Below are 16,852 nucleotides of genomic sequence, written 5' to 3'. Positions count from 1 at the left end.
AAATATAGTATTGAGCTTATTCTTGTCTCCTTTTAAAACTCGAAGAGTCATCTCTAGAGGAAAAATATGAAACTGGGCTTCACATGTGCCATGTGATATAATTTAATTTTTTTAGTTAGACTGCTCTGTTTCTCTTTCCAATTTTATTCAGATCTTTTACTTTGACTTTGAAAATTTATTTCTTGGGACACACTTATCCTAATGAGATGCTCTTGGACTTATTTTAAAGCTACATAATTCCTTTATAAAGGAAAAATATGGAACATAACTTTGCCGGCATTCTTGTGTCCTCACTTATAACAGTTTATAATGAATTATATATTTATTAATAGGATACAGGTAAATTACTTTGCAAATTGGACGCCCTTTACTAATTGTTAAGCTTTTGTTTGAACAATTAGTTTCAATCCGTCGCAACTTTATTTTCTTCCTTTTTCTTGGTGGATCATATATGTTATTTATTAAGGCCAGGGTCATTCAATGTGAAACTTTCCACATCAACTAAAATCCGCTCGCGCTTAAACATTTTAACATTTAGAAGTGATAATTATCCCAATTATTTAATTAATGGAGCCAATTAATCAAATTACTCAATAGGGGTAAGTCATACATCTGAACAAGACAAGATGATCATTATGAGAACCCCACAAGCCACCAATGAGGAAGCAATATAAGTGAGGTTGAAAAAAAATACAACTCAAACTACAGTACGTGATGGAGCGAGAGTATGCCTCCAACACATATTGTTAGAAATAGAAAAGAAATAAAAACATCAAATCACACAAAAACTGTTCCAATGGAAGTGATGAAGGTAGGTGTTCTTTGAATAATACAAGAGATGGGCTTAATTTTGGTGGTTCAGATCTGGTCCGTTTTCCTTGTTCTCGGTTCTTCGGTACTGAATGGGAGAAATGGGGGCGATTCTAGGGGCAGGAGTGAGCCCCAGCCGAGACAATTTGTGATCAAGGAATATGGGGAGCTGTGAGCCAACAATAAGGATGAAGACCGATGAGAACAAAATATAAGTTGGAAGAGCCTTGTGCAATTTTTGAGTGTTGTCATGGAGCAAGAAGAAATCACCGGCACAGAAAGAGATCCACAAACAAACAATGGAGGCGAACATGGAGTACAAAGCACAGTAAAATCGGGAAGGAACGAACGTACGAGCATTAAAATATCGATGAGAAGGAGAAGCAACTATAGACAAGAAGCAGATTGTGGAAATGAGAGAGCAGAAGAGGGCCACCAATGAAGAATCTTTAAAAATTTTGAATGCTTGTGGCTTGTTTCTAAGGATTGCATAGCCCTTCTCATCATAAGCACCTGGTACATTGGTACGTGTGGCGAAGGCTGCTGATACAACAAGGGTCGACACCACAGAACATGCTTGTGAGGTTTTTGCCACCCACTCTTGTTGGATTTTCATAAGTTCCTTGCGACTCTTTCTTAAGATGTCTCCCGGGGTCTCCATTTTTCTATTGTATCTTGTAGACATATCATGCGGGAGTGACCTCCTCACTAACTGCATCACCATATATACAAACATCAACTTACCATGTCTATATATTTTAATATCAAACAAATATTTGAAATAGTGATATGCTTTAAATTTATCCATTAGATACCCACACGAAGCCAGCTTAGCTGTTCGCTTTGCATGTTGAATGCTTCCCCAATGTCTCGATTAGGGTCAAATTCGAGACTCACTGCCAAGTGCCATGCATTGTTTCCCTCCTTATCTACTTGCCTGAACAGACTTTCCTTTAGCCATTTCCATTTGCACAAAAAACAGTATACATCTGTTTGCCTATATTCTATGGCCAATAGAAAGATGTTCTTTCCTTCGGCATTCACATCTTTAATCGTTGATGGAAACAATTCAAAAATTGCCTTCACCATTTCTGTCGCCCCATTCTTCGTAGCAATCATTAGGGGTGTGTCAATTGTTAATGTACCAGACGCTGGTGTTGGCATTGACTCCAGCTCTATCCACCAATAATGCCATTCACAGTCCAAATCACAAAATTAGTTTATAATTGCAGGATATTTTATTTGGCATAAAAATATACCCAATATATTTTATCATTGCGCGTGAAAAATGGTTTGTGATTCCTGAAACGTCAAGTGGTATATATGAAAAGTATAATAATAACAATGCTTTATTACTTAACATCTTGGAATTTTCAAAAATCCTTTTACCGTTATCTTCTTTTGTCTGCAGGGAAACTGAAAGCTGCTCCGAAACAGTTCTTGATATTATTTGTGACATATCTTCTTTGGAAGCATGGTGAAGGAGTTCGGTCATTATTTGATGCCACCATGTGTGACTCTTCTTCATTATGGGTATACAAAACGGCATGCACCATCTAAGTAAGACTATTCATGAAGACCCATAGGTTAGTAGGAACAACATGTTTGAAAAATTTTACTACCTTTAGTTCTAATTATTAGACCTTATTTATATTTGACAAACAAAGTCTTATAATTAAGATAATAAATAGTATTATTTAAAGGTATATAATTAAAATAGAATATGTGAAAAAATAAAAAGAATATTTTTTTTGGGTGGGTCTTACCTATATTAGGTGAGACCCTCTATTCCTGGAGAAATTCTTACCTACACTCAAAATGCTACTTTATCCATGCTCTGACCAATGAGATAATGACAGCTGAAATGTTTTTATCCTATATGTCAATTTACATGGCACTCATTTCTCTCACCATTATTTTAATATATTTTTTGAAATGCATACTGCTTGAATCCTTGATACTCTCTCACCTGCATCACTTCTCTTAAAACTCTCCCCCCAATCTCTCCGTCACTCCCCACATCTCTCTTCCCTCACCTCACGCCACTCACTCTCCTCGCTTCTCTTCCCCAACCTGTCATATTTTTCTTCCTTCTCGTATGTTTCCTCAAATAAATTTTCCTTGATTTTACGAATGAAAAAAAAAGAACATATGTTATGAACCGAAAAAAATTTGAATTAAATATAAATATATGCTATTGGTTTTTTCATAATGTCTCTAATTTATTTCTTCCATCACGCATATCCTTATTTTTGTGTGTGATAATATCTCATATATAATTTCCATATTTAAATCAATATAGATATTATGAAGAAAATCGATAGCACATATTATAAATTAAAAAATAGAATTAAAAATATATATAGCTTTTAATTCTAATATTTTAAATTAAACTGAAAAGGTAAATAAAATACTATGAATGAAAAAAATCAACGTAAAATTTATTTGGGAAAACATAAAAGGAGTAAGAAAAATATGAGCACCGGGGAGGAAAGAGGAAAAGAGAGAGTGGCGTAAGGTGGGGAAGAGAGAAGTGTAGACTGTGGAGTGACGGAGAGAGGGGGGGGGGGGAGTTTTTACCTTTCAGAGAAGAAATGCAAGTGAGAGAGTGTTGGGAATTCAAGCAGCGCGTATTTCAAAAAAAAAATTAAAATAATGTTGAGAGAAATGGGCGCCATGCGTGTTTATTTGTACTTTAGCTAGTTATTAATATTTGTACCTTAACCCAAATATTAAATAAAAATGTACATTGGGAGGTTCAGAATCGTAATAGATGAGGGCATCATCATCATCATCAATAATTTAACATGCGCACACATGCGTCACAAAATTTGAGTATGGGGATAGATATATGGAACAAATCCATACCATTTGGATCTAATTTGAATGATCAAAATTTATTTTTATTTTCTAAAAATATTTGTTTTAATGAATTAATATAGAATTTAAAATAAAGATAATATTTTAATAATCATTTTTTTAAAAATAATTTTATTATTTAAAAATTATCAATTCAGAATTTTAATTCTAAATAGATACATAATCTAGGTATATAATCCAAAATAAATATAATCACTCAACCGCAAATTTTTAAAAAATAATTTTCTATTTAAAAAAATATTGGTTAAAAATTTTAAATGTAAACCATTAAAATTATATCTAAATGGTGTATATTTTACTGTAGTGATGAGCATCATGATGCATGTAATTTTGAATTAATAATCAATCAATACAAATTTTATCAGCGTTCCTGTGTATGTATATGCGCATGATTTTAATTAAATGTGCGCTCTTGCATGTGCCCTACCTGCGTCAGAACATGTTAACTGCAGGAATGCCGCGGGGACCCCCCCGAGGGTAAATCCGATGCACCTCATAAATTTGACCAAAATGCTTTTTCCTTTATAATTTTCTGCAAATTAAATATTAATTAGTCACAAAATTTGTTAGCACTGACGAGTTGCATCAAACTAAAATTTGAGGACTGAGTTATCTTCGAATTAAAATTTCAGGGATTAAATGATTAATTTTTTTTCCATGTTTCATCTCTTTCTAGTATCATAGTTTCTAATTGTTCAAGGCCAGGTCTTTAAGCTAATTCGAATTAAAATAAATGCAAATTTGTTATGGACAAAAGAAAACAGCTCCGGAGTAACGCGTGAAGCGTACTTACTTTTGTCTTTCATGGCTTGCAATTCTTCAAGCGTCGTGGCCTGATTCTTCTCATTAACTTTCCAAAACCCTACAAAGTTCCAAACAAACAAGCCATATGCATGTGTATATATATAATAATAATTATTAAAAGAATGTCCTTTGAAGCTCGAAATTACAGACACACACATGTACGCATTGCATTCCCTTCACAGACATATATAGAACTTACAATAAATTGGACCAGCAAGGATTGATAGTTCACGGAGGGTAGTACTTTTGAAAGCCCTACGTTTCGATGCTAGGAGATGAAGTGGAGACAACCCTTTTTTATTGCGCTGCATCATCTCGTTCAAATAATCTTTATAAAGGTGAACTATTTCGATTGCCACATCTGCACTTAGTAGTACTTCATCCTAAGTATATCAGCAATATATGAAAGAATGAATATCAATTTAGATTTACCAGCATGCCCTTCTGCAACTGCACAATGAAGAATGGTATCTTCGTTGTCCCTTATACAGTGAGCAAAGCCAGTTGAAGAAACACCATGGCTTCCCACATACAGATAATGAAGCCAAAGAAAAGCTATTTTGTGGCCATTGAGAGCCGCTAGGAAAAGGGGTGTCTCGCCGGCGATGTTACGGCGAGCAATTAAAGAGGGATCCGCTTCACCGATCTTCCTGCACATTCTAACATACCCCTCTATTGCTGCTAAGTGTAAAGGAGTGGTTTTTCTATCATTTTTAGCACCAAGAATGGTGTTCCTGTTCCACGTTTCCACATCATCTTGTTCAACTAAGAATTTAACCATGTTTGCCACCACCTTCTCTTTCCCACTAGACACAGCCATGTGTAATACTGTGTCTCCTGTCCCTGTTATCTCGTGTGTCCAAAGCGCCCTCTCTTGCTTGCATGTTTCAAGCACTTCTGACCACTTTCCTCCCATGGCATCACTGCGCAGTTTCTCGGACGAACTCATTATCTCGAGCACGATTGACTTCAATGAACAAGTTAATTGAAGGGGTTGTTATATATAAACGGCAAGGTTTGATCAGCTATCACGTAATTCCCAATCTTGAAGAGAGAAAATCAATCACATTTAGAGAAGACCTTCACACAAACAGAATAAATGAATACATGAATACTGCAAAGGTCAAAATACAATACTCAATATAAGTTATGTATTTATAATTTATTGTTTTGTAGACTATTATTTTCTTGGACTTATCAGTTGAAGCGTGTGAAGTTGAAGTTAAAATGCAGTCAATTCTCCAGTGTATAAACAACACTAATACAGTAGCACTGTGGGGAATCGAGAATTCAAGAACGTGACAGAGCAAACGAAGAAGAAAGGCAGATAGAAAACTGCTGATCTTAATTCTTTTCCTTCTGCACACCTCTACTTTACTCTCATTCAAGTAGTCAATTCCGTAACTAAAGAAACAATAGATATGTAAATTCGGGTATAATTTTACTCTCGTTGTACTTGTCAATAATTTTTTTTTAAATGACTACCGAATTTAAGCCCTTGCCAATTTACATTTAAATGATGTCAATGAGAACTATAGGTCGTAGTTATGGAAGACCAGACCAAACAAGAACCCCATAAAAAGAAAATATAACCCTGACTCCCAAAAGAAGGAAAACTTGAAGAAAAAAGAGTGGATGAATGAGGAGGAGAAGGAGGAGAAAAACTAACCAACAACAACCACTAAGAAGTTAATGATGTCAAAGTAGCACAGGCTTACTAAATTAAAGAAATCGGAGAATGAGATTGTAACTTCGCTCAAACCAAATCTTAAAGAAGCAGAGGTGAGTGTGGAGAAGAGAGACAAACAGAGAGGCATTATATGGATAAAAGTGAGTATAATGTGATTGACATTTATAAAAAAAAAAAAAGTCAGTTTAACAAGTTGAAACTTATTTGGATGATTAATAAAAAATAAGTTTAGATATAAAATGACTGAAAATGATATTATTTTTATTGAACAATACATATTTACATATGTTTATAATGTGATAATTGTTACAGAATAATTAAAATTGAAATTATAAAATAAAAATAGTTATTTGAGAATAATTAAAATTTAAATAATATATTTAATTTTTAGGAGAAATTGGGGGGAAATCCTAAAATATAATTGGTGTGAAAGATAAGAAGACAAGTAGACCATATATTCTCTTTTAACTACCCAAAGCTTGGGAGTAGACCAAATTGGGGGAAAATCGCAAAATATAACGGATTGCTAGCTGATTGTAAGTAACCACCAAGTGAAAGAGACTCATATTACTTTAATATGACTTGAAAATGGAGCAAGTAATTTTACATGCACGTAAAAATAAATTGAGGAGAGAGAGAAGAATATTAAAGTAGCTGTCCACTTGTCCAGGATGTTTTTATAAATTAAAAAGACCTGGGGAGCTTGTGTATTAATATGACTTATTTATATTGACTAGTAATGGTCAATATGAGAGTCACGTCATAATCGTTATATTTATATTGGCCAGAAATGTATATTGACTAGTAATAGCCACCATTCGAAAGAGATTTGGACACTACTACAGTGAGCATTCAAAGTAAAGCAACTAAAACTTCTTGTTTGTTATTGAACAATGAACAACTTTAATGAATCAATTTACTCATGAAATCAGATTTGAACGAGTCTTGAACATGAATAAATATACTGTAAATCAGAAGCATTTAGACACTTAACTGCAATGCGAGTTCCAAACGGACTATCAAACACCCAAGGAAGGAGCTAGATCCAGGTATCTACAGTAGAGCAACAAAATCTGAACAGATCTTCATGAACTAATAAAGTAGAGTACAAGCTGCAGTGCTCCCTCTCTTTTTCACATAAGCTAAGGCATCAAGTCATCTTTCAGGAAGAAAACGAAATTAGCTTCCCATGGATTTGAAAACAACTCTCATGAAGCTTGAGCTATGGTCGACCACGGAGGAAACGGCAACGTGTCTTGTTCTGTCAGCTACTCGGCGAAGAGAAACGGGCAGAATGAGGAAGGTTAGAAGAAAATGAGAAGTGAGGTTGGAGGTTTCGGATTTTAGGAGGCACCAAGTCTAGTGTTGAAGATTGATGATAATATATATATATATATATATATATATATATATCACCGAAGCTTCCTGCTTATTCTCTTTCAATTCAGTGCAAAATGAAGAACTACCCACACGTCCTATCTATGCAAGTTGACTCTTAGCAACTTGTGTATAGCTAGATAGCACCACTTGCCTTGAAGGTCCTTTTCAAACTCACTGTTTCACTTTGCTTCCCTTCTCCCATTTTGCCCCCGAAAACATTATACTCCTCTTATCCTATTTATAGGATGGAGAAGAGAAAGAAGAAAATTTTTGGTCCTATTTATATGATAGAGAGAGAAGATTTTTATCTGAATATATAATTTTACCCTTCATTTATTATTATGTTGACTTTGTTCAGTTGTGGTATATTGTATATTAAATAGGGACAAAGTTAAAAAGTTATTGATTTTTAAATGAGAGTTAACGAAGTTTAAAGTTTTTATCAATCTGTATGAAATATGTTGGAAGTAACTTATAAATAGAACTAGAGGAGTAAATCTAAAAGAGTATCAAAGTTCTCAAAATATCTCTTTTTCCCTATTATCTCCGGTTGTAATCTCTCTAAGTTTTACAAAAACAAGATGAAAATTAAAAGATTCATCGTACACATAATATTATAACTATTCTGACATCCATCGCATTCAAAGTTGTTGTAGAAAATATGCTCAAGGTAATGGACTCACGAAGATGGACCTGAACATAATGGATCATGTTTCCCTTTTCTAATATCCACCAGTCGTAAAATATATCTGAACACAACTCTATTTTCCTTCTTGTAATAAATATTTATCCAAACAATGACTTGGAAATATAAATTAGGAACTAGAAAGGTCTTAATTCTTTTCCTTCTGTGCACGTCTACAATTTCATAAGAGCAGTCAATCTTGGGAATAAGAAATAATAGAAATGCAAAATTCAGGTATATTTCTAATCCTTGCCGTACTCGTCAATTTAATATACTTTTCAAACATATGCTTTTTTTTTTTAAAAATGACTGCTGAATTTAAACCCTTCCCAAGTTACATTTAAATGACATAAATGAGAACTGTCGGCCATAGTTATGGAAGATCAGACCAAACAAAGACCCCCAAAGGAGAAAATATAACGATGGCACTCATCAAAAGAAGGAAAAAAACATGAAGAAAGAGAAGGTGAACGAAGATGAGTAGGAGGAGCAAAAATATAACCAACAACAACAACCAAAACGGAGTTAATGATACAAAGAAGCAGAGCCTTACAAAAGAAATAGCAGAATGAGGTTCCGACTCCGACCGAAACCAAATCCCAGAGCACTAGAGAGATGAATATGCAGAAGAGAGAAAAACAAACAGACATATTATATAGAAGACAAGCAAACCATACATCCTCCTTCATCCCCCTTCTTCCTGTAAGTGAAATCTCAAATGAAAATCAAAGGCAATGTCAATTTCAACAAACCGTCAACAATTCTGGCCAATCAGCGAAACGAACCCATTCATGAATTTAACATATGGTTTCATTAACATCAACTCATACTATTTTGGTATTTTTTCAGAGACTTTGAAAAGTAAACGAAAGCGAGGCTGGGGTGAGGATAAGGAGTAGATATGGACGGTGGACTCAATACTAGCCTCAATCACAAAGTTTAAGATATTTGTCTAGAGAGACTTCGAAGAAAATGGTGGTGGCTCCCATTTCTGGACTTATGTTGCTGATTTTTAGTGCGAAGGAGTACTTTAATTAGGAGTCTGAATTATGTCAAATAATTTCATTGGATAGTTTTGGCGTGATGATCGGAGTGCAGAGGGTAGGTTCATTATTCAAACTTCGGAGAGCTCGGAATTTCTTACAAAACAAAACGACATTGATATTAAGAAAGCGCACACACACACATATATATCAATTATGTTGAAAAACATAATTTTATGTTCACCAATAAAAGACTAAATAGATACAGACGAAATTTAAAAAATCATTAATAACAGTTTTACGAAAACTATTAATGGACGGTGTATATAGATTAATGGAAAAGAATATGTGTTGATAATTCTAAAAAGCATGACCATTTGCGCACTTCTTGGATGGTATATAAGGAAACATTAAGAATAAAAACAAGTTTATGATATGAAAGTAGAGCCTCACCAAAGAAATAGCAAATGAGACTGTAACTTCGCCAAAATTAAATCTTAAAGAACAGGAAGTAGAAAGACCAAGTAGAAAAGGGATATATCTCATATCATGCAGATGCAGAGTTCAATATAATTTTAACAAATAACACTTTTATTATATTTGCGTTTTTAATTTATTTTTAATTATAATAGATTGATCTTGTTTTTAATAGGTTACACTTGAACTCTAAAAATCCCACCGATCCAAATCCTGTGAAGTAGTGGGAAAAAAGTAAAGAGGCATCACATAGAAAACAAGTAAATTATGCTTCCCTGATCTGGATATATTTTAATAAGAATTTAATAAGAATAGTAATTAATAACATGACCATTTGCTTCTTAGGAGGTTTGATTTTCTCTTTTCACTTTCTTTCTCAATTATTTTTTTGGAATTATAAGGACAAGAATTAATGGCCAAATGTTATAAATAAAATTAAAACTTTCACTTACAGGAGGGAGTAATATGGCAATGGGAATTCAATGACAAATGCTGTGTAGAAACGGTCCAGCGCAAGAGAGAGACCCAGCCATACATTACAATATGTTAGCACTCAAGAATGTTTTGTCAACATTCATGACCTCAATATCCTCATTTTTTGTAACTGTTTTACAGTTAGAGGATTAAAATTATACTCTAACTTTTAAAAAAAAATATAAAAGGTCCAGATTTTTTTCATTTTTAGATTTTGTACATTAAAATAATTTTTTAAAAAACATAAATTAAAAAAAATCTCAAACATTCAAATTAGATCTGAATGATGAGCACCCAAATTTGCTCCAAATACAGGGGGAAAAGATATGAGTATAAATGAAAGAAAAAAAATAGAGAGATATATAACTAATTAAAGTAAAAATGAAAAAAAAATACATTCATAAATTTTTAAAGTGTAACTTATAAAAAGCATTAAACCTGTTTAAAAAATTGTAACGTAAAAAAAAAAGAACCTGAGGTTTTATTTAATATTTTTAATTTTGATAGAAATGCTATATTTAGAGATAAAAAGAATATATATAAAATGTTTTGAGTCCCAATTTTTTTAACTCCAATATATATATATATATATATATTTATTAGTTCTGCTTTTGTAATGTGTGGATGGGTCTCTCTTTTACGCTGGACCGTTTCCAGACAACATTTGCCATTGAATCCCCATTGCCTTTGGATGGCAGCGGACCATTAAAGCAGTGGAAAGAAGCCACTCCCTTCACTTATAAAGAAGCTTTAATGCTACTATGCCGAAAGGATATTAGTCTTCTTTCCCAAATTAAAAATAAAAAAGAATAATCAAATTCATAGAGTTACAATAAAATACTCGAGTTCGGGCCACGCATGTTTCGGAAAGGGAAAGCTAAGATAAAAATGTCGGTTACTGATTGGAATTGAACAAATAAATAAAAATGATAGTGTCAGTGTTATTTTTTTTTTGCATGTGATTGAAATTGGCTAAAAACATCCGTAGATGATATATTGCGAAACAGGAGAGACGATAAAGTGTAACCAGTTGATCAGCATCGTAAGCTCATCTGTATCGTTCGGATCATATCTGAACAATCTGAATTTAAAATTTTTAATTCATTGTTTTTAAATAAAAAATTATTTTTGAAAAAATGAGATTACTTTTATTTTAAATTATGTACCCATTAAAATAATTATTTTAAATAAATAAAAATATAAAAATTAAATTTAGATCATTCAAAATAGATCCGGACAGTCCAAATTTAATGATTTTGGGGTGCTCATCGCCCAAACTGCTTGATAAAGTTTACTCAAGCGACTACGTGACACCCAATTCTGATATATACACTGAACACAAATGCCGATGGGTAGTTGAAATTGAAATAGCTAGCACTATAATTCATCCCGGTTTAATACAGTCCCTCTATTTTTATTATAAGATCTAAATAAATCAACTCGTTAACTTAAGAAAACTATTGATATTAATTAAAAAGTATTAAATACACAAAAAATATACTTTTTCTAAATATACTCTTATTTATAAAGAAATAAATGAGAGAAAGTAATAATGAAAAAGATGATGAAAGAAAATGTATTTTGAGGAAAAAAAGCTAAGATAAAACTTAAAAGTGTGGTTTCTTTATTGGAACTGAATAAATAGATAAATAAAGGCAAATAATGATATTATTTTGCATGTGGTTGAAACTGCCTAAAAAATTTGGTACTCTTCCGGTCCTTAATATAAGACCTATTTAACTAATTTGATTAGATTAAAGAAGTTAGGTAAGTTAGTTAATTATAAGAAATATGACATATTTTTTCTAAAACACCATAATCATCTTTCTTAATATCTCCCTTCCCTTTTCTACTTGATTATGGTTGAGGAAGTATCTATAAGGATAATTTAGAAAAAAATTGACAAATATAAAAATAGATATTATATTTAGGACCAAAATCAACTCAATAATTAGGTCTTATATTTAGGACCGGAAGAGCACAATGTCATTATTGAGAGAATCACGTCACGCATTATTGTGAGAATTACGTCATGCCCAATAATTATATATTGGACATAATTTTTTTTTTATCAATTTGCATGTCTCTGGTTGAAACTGACTGAACAATTCAGTATTTATATATATATATATATATATATATATGTATATATGGCCTGACAGTAGAGGAAATGATAAAGTTTTACTTTATGGGTTATAAATTTATTAATAGAGATAGAAATGATAATGTTATCATTTTAGCATGTCATTATTGAAGGTCATTAGAAAATTCCAAGATATAGAACATAGCACCCCGTGAGAATGTTACGCAAAATTCTTTAAGCCATGTACTCTATAAATTTAAATTCATGGAATTATTAAAAAAATTATTTATAAATAATGTGACTTCTATTTAATACCCAAACAATGCATGGACCTGCATTGCTATAACTTATAAATAATACATTTAATTTTTCCTATAGATTTTATATTCTACATATATGCATATATAGACGTTATTGATATGATTTGGATATAATTTGATTTGTATTTATCTCTATAAAATTTTCAAACTTATATTTTAAATGACTCCTCAATTTAAACCCTCTTCCCAAATTAAATTTAAATGACATAAATAAAAACTGTCGGCCATAAGATCAGACCGAACAAAAACCCTAAAAAGAAAATATGACCATGACAATCAAAAAGGGGAAAACTTAAAGAAAGAGAAGGTGAATGAGGAGGAGTAGGACAGAATTATGTAACCAACAAGAACCAAGAAGAAGTCAACGGTGTCAAAGAAGCAGAGACTTACTGAATAAAGAAAGAGGAGAATAAGATTGTAACTTCACCCAAACCAAATAAAAAAGGCATAGTGTGGAGAAGAGAGATAAACAGCGAGCCATTATACATTGAAAGCAGGTCGACCATATAATATCCTTCTCAATCTTTCTTCTTCCTCTTGGTGAAATCCCAAACGAAAATCATAGGCAATTTCAATTTCAACAGATCGTCAACAATTCAGTCCAAACAACCAATCGAAACAAACCCAATCATGAATTTTGTATATGGTTTCATTAACATCAACTCATACAATTTTAGTGGTATCTTCGCTCTTTGATATAAGACTTGGTCGATTCATTTACAAAATTCTCTCTCTAAAGTCACAATCCCCAAGATCTGTGACAATATAATCAAATCTGGCTTCAAAAAAAAAAATTGACCGGCAGGTACTAATGACATGATGTTACAAGCGTGATGAAACTTGCACCCCTTGCAAATAATTATACTACTAGGGCGCAAGGCTATTGGCAATCAGTCTAGATATTGAAATTAAGTTTTGAAACACAAATTTGGAGCATGCAAAACATCCTTAAGAATGTAAATAATCATTATAAAAATCATTATAAGTATTTCAAGAATGCCTCAAAGGGCATTTCCTCAAGTCTTCGGTAGGTGGTCTCTCCTCTCTGCTGACACTTAATTTCCATATTTATCGACTTGGATATGGAGAGAGGCGAGATAAAAGCCTATTTGGTGAGAAAATCTACTTCCCTTTCCATATTTATCGACTTGGATATGGAGAGAGGCGAGATAAAAGCCTATTTGGTAAGAAAATCTACTTCCCTTCTTGCCATCTAATCCTCATGTTGCTTTTGGATCAAATTAAATTTAATTTAGAATGCATCAAGTGATGCAAATTAAAGTTGTTCTCTTATTGGAACAAAAATTATTTAGGTCCTAAGCTAACTAAATTTCAAAATTACTATTTGAAAAGGGGGTTTTGGTGAATTTTTTAAATTGGAAAACTACTTTGCAATGCTAATACAGAAAAGCTTCACTCCCAACAAAAAAACAGATTAATATAGAAAACCAATAACTTCCTGGTTCAAATTATATCTTAGTGAAAACCACTTTGAGATTCTGAGAAACGAACGTAATTACAGGAAGAAAAAAAGAAAATCTCACAAGCTAGTGAGACAAATTTTGGTACAAAAATGATACCAATGTCCATATTATTCATTTGTTGTAAGATTCTTTTATGATTACATTTATTCATTAACACCTCATAGTCATTTTTCATTCCGCTGAGATGTCAGTTAAGTAATTCCCACCTAAGCAACCAGGATTTCCAAACTCATTTTTGCACTAGCTAAATAAGTATTGTCTTTCATAAAATATGTTTGTTAATCAATTGTATTAGCTAGAACTACTATTATTAAAAAGACTAAAAAAATAAATAAATATGAGAAAAAAAGTGATAAGAGTCTTATATTTAGAACTAAAATAAAAATCAAATAATGTCCTATATTAAGGACCGGAAGTAGCATATATTACAATTACAATAAAAAAACAGTAGGTCCCTCCTCTTTGTTTTTCTTTAGATTATATATAAAACATAAACACTCTTAGGATCTTATTTAGAAGGCAAAGAGAGGAATTTTTTTTTGTTTTATTTATAAGTGACTTCATTAAATTTTTAACATGAACATATTATTTTGTTATTCATTTATTATAATCTAGATATTTATTCTTTTAAAAAACATATATATTAAATATGAATAAATTTAAAAAATTATTATATTTTAACATAACTTTATTATATTTTAACATAAAGGTAACACAGTTTAAGATTTCCTTGGAATGAATAAAATTGCCTTATAAATACTATAAATAAATAAATAGAAGTAGAAGAGTATTTACTCCTCCGATATTTAATATAGAATCTAATTTTTAAGTTAATTTTGATCCTAAATGTAAGACATATTTCTCATATTTATCATTTTGTCCTAGATTACCCATATAGATATTCCCTCAACCATAATTAAGTAGAAGAGGGAGAGAGGATATTAAGAAAGATGATTATAGTATTTTAAGAAAAACATGTCATATTTCTTATAATTATTAACTTACCTAACTTCTTTAATCTAATTAAATTAGCTAAATAGGTCTTATATATAAGACCGTATTTGCATAAGAAATGCAGGACTCCTGGGTAGTTTTCGAAAACGAGAACCTGCAACACGCTAACTCAGTTGTCACCAATGCCTTTCCCCTTCATTGCTATTTTGAATCCTGAGATCGTGGCCTCGTTGGAGCTCCTTGCTCTCTCCATTTTTCTCTTTCTTCCGTGCTCTTTTATCTTTACACTCTGAAAGAACCTTTTCCGCTTAATTTTTCATCTTGATTCTTCGCTCCTTCTCTTTTATACTTCTCTTATCCTTAATATAAAATCTGTTTAGGTAATTTGATTAAATTAAGAAAGTTGGGTAAGTTAGTTAATTATAAAAAATATGACATGTCTTTTTTAAAACACCATAATCATCTTTTTTTAATATCCTCTCTCCGTCATTTACATAATTATGATTTAGGGAGTATTCATAGAGATAATTTAAAAAAATTGATAAATATGAGAAATATATTTTATATTTAGGACCAAAGTTAACTTAACAATTTAGTACAATCAGGTCCTATATTAAGGACCGGAGAAATAGTAAATTGTATTTTACATCTCTTCCTCTATTTTCTTTTTTCCCCCTCTTTCTCTCCCTCTTGTTCTATTTTCCTGTTTTCTTGATGAGCTTTTTGCTTCTTTCTCAGAATTCTTACATATTTTGAGCAAGTGAAAAATATTGAACCAGATAACTCGCTCAAACCACTAGTTTTACATGGGTTACTCCTGGTTCACACCGGGTAACTCCGTTCGTACTAGTTCACTTTTTCCCAGTTTAGGTGATGAATTGGACTGAAAAACCGGCTGATTGGCTAGTCTCCAACCTAATCCAGTTTTTTTAACCTTTCTTTTGATGGTGTTTTGGCCTACTCTTATTTTCATAAATTATAACTACAATCTATATTCCCTATTTCCCAATCACATCACTTCAATTTAACTTGGAAAGTTTAAATTTGTTTGTCTTTTCTTAAAAAAATATTGGTTAGAAGTATATTGATGTGAATGCACGGAATGATTAAAAATAAAATAAAGGAGGAAATGGATAAACGATGAAGAAGACAAAAGAAGATTGAAGCCAAAGAAGGAAGGAGCAAACCAATAAAAAAAAAAGAACAAATAGAAGAAGAAGAAGAAAAATAAAAAAAGTTTAAATGTGTTTGTTGACTTTGAGGCCTTTCCCATGCCGCTAATCCATTGACCGAAAAGCAAGTCTTCCTCTTTTGCTCATGCTTCATACGAAATTGCCTTTGATTTTCGTTTAGGATTTCACCGACAGGAAGAAGAAAGAATAAGGACCTGTTTGGTTGAAGGGGAGGCGGGAAGAGTTAAGGAAAAATGACATTCAGTGTCCTAAAATAACGTTTGGTGTTTTAAAAGTATTTTCCCCTAAATTTAGGGTGCTCATTGCTAAATACTTTAGGCATAAAATTACATCAAAAGTACTTTATGATACTGGGTGCTGCAAGAAAAATACTTTTAAAGTACTAGCATACTAAAAATTAATTTAAAAATATTAAGTACTACTAAAACATATTTTGAAGTACCGAACTTAACCCAAAAATGAATTGTATCGATATTCTCAAAGTGAAATACACTGTCCATACACAGAGACCTGTACAGCCGGATACAATTACAACTACAGAAGGGAATTAGGTTTTATAAAGCTATTGTCGACATTTCTGTTCAAACAAAAAACATATCAACATTTTTTTATAAACCGAAAATACCAATTAATAC

The 16,852-nt window shown here is 32.0% G+C and overlaps 1 protein-coding gene across 7 annotated transcripts; it reads right to left on the bottom strand.

The window, feature by feature from the left end:
• Nucleotides 1-559: 559 nt before the first annotated feature.
• Nucleotides 560-16,380, bottom strand: LOC114712981 (ankyrin repeat-containing protein ITN1). Of its 7 annotated transcripts, none has more exons than XM_028897550.1 (8): nt 16,353-16,380; nt 8,803-8,962; nt 4,927-5,574; nt 4,694-4,855; nt 4,484-4,552; nt 4,118-4,222; nt 1,630-2,376; nt 560-1,522 (listed from the first exon to the last, which is right to left on the bottom strand). In XM_028897550.1, exons 3-7 carry the CDS (start codon nt 5,441-5,443, stop codon nt 2,018-2,020), a joined length of 1,212 nt encoding a protein of 403 aa, XP_028753383.1. In that variant the 5' UTR covers nt 5,444-5,574; nt 8,803-8,962; nt 16,353-16,380; the 3' UTR covers nt 560-1,522; nt 1,630-2,017. The 7 variants fall into 7 exon arrangements, with proteins under 7 accessions (XP_028753383.1, XP_028753387.1, XP_028753388.1 ...); XM_028897554.1 differs by lacking the exon at nt 16,353-16,380 and having other exon boundaries at nt 1,630-2,112; nt 2,200-2,376; nt 8,803-9,080; XM_028897555.1 differs by lacking the exon at nt 16,353-16,380 and having other exon boundaries at nt 4,480-4,552; nt 8,803-9,082.
• Between the last annotated feature and the right edge of the window lie 472 nt (nt 16,381-16,852).

This window comes from Neltuma alba, unplaced genomic scaffold (genome assembly GCF_004799145.2).
Source record: "Neltuma alba isolate B1F8T4 unplaced genomic scaffold, ASM479914v2 tig00011406_pilon, whole genome shotgun sequence".
Lineage (NCBI taxonomy): Eukaryota > Viridiplantae > Streptophyta > Magnoliopsida > Fabales > Fabaceae > Neltuma > Neltuma alba.
The sequence above is the reverse complement of the archived record's forward strand: the minus strand, read 5'-3'. Positions and strand labels throughout refer to the sequence as shown.

Excerpts from the sequence above, each read along its gene's own strand:
- LOC114712981 (XM_028897550.1), bottom strand. The coding sequence starts at position 5,443 with ATGAGTTCGTCCGAGAAACTGCGCAGTGATGCCATGGGAGGAAAGTGG. Across the intron at positions 4,856-4,926 it reads AGTTGCAGAAGGGCATGCTG|ATGTGGCAATCGAAATAGTT; the intron begins GTAAATCTAAAT and ends TACTAAGTGCAG. Across the intron at positions 2,377-4,117 it reads GTTAACATGTTCTGACGCAG|TCTTACTTAGATGGTGCATG; the intron begins GTAGGGCACATG and ends CTTCATGAATAG.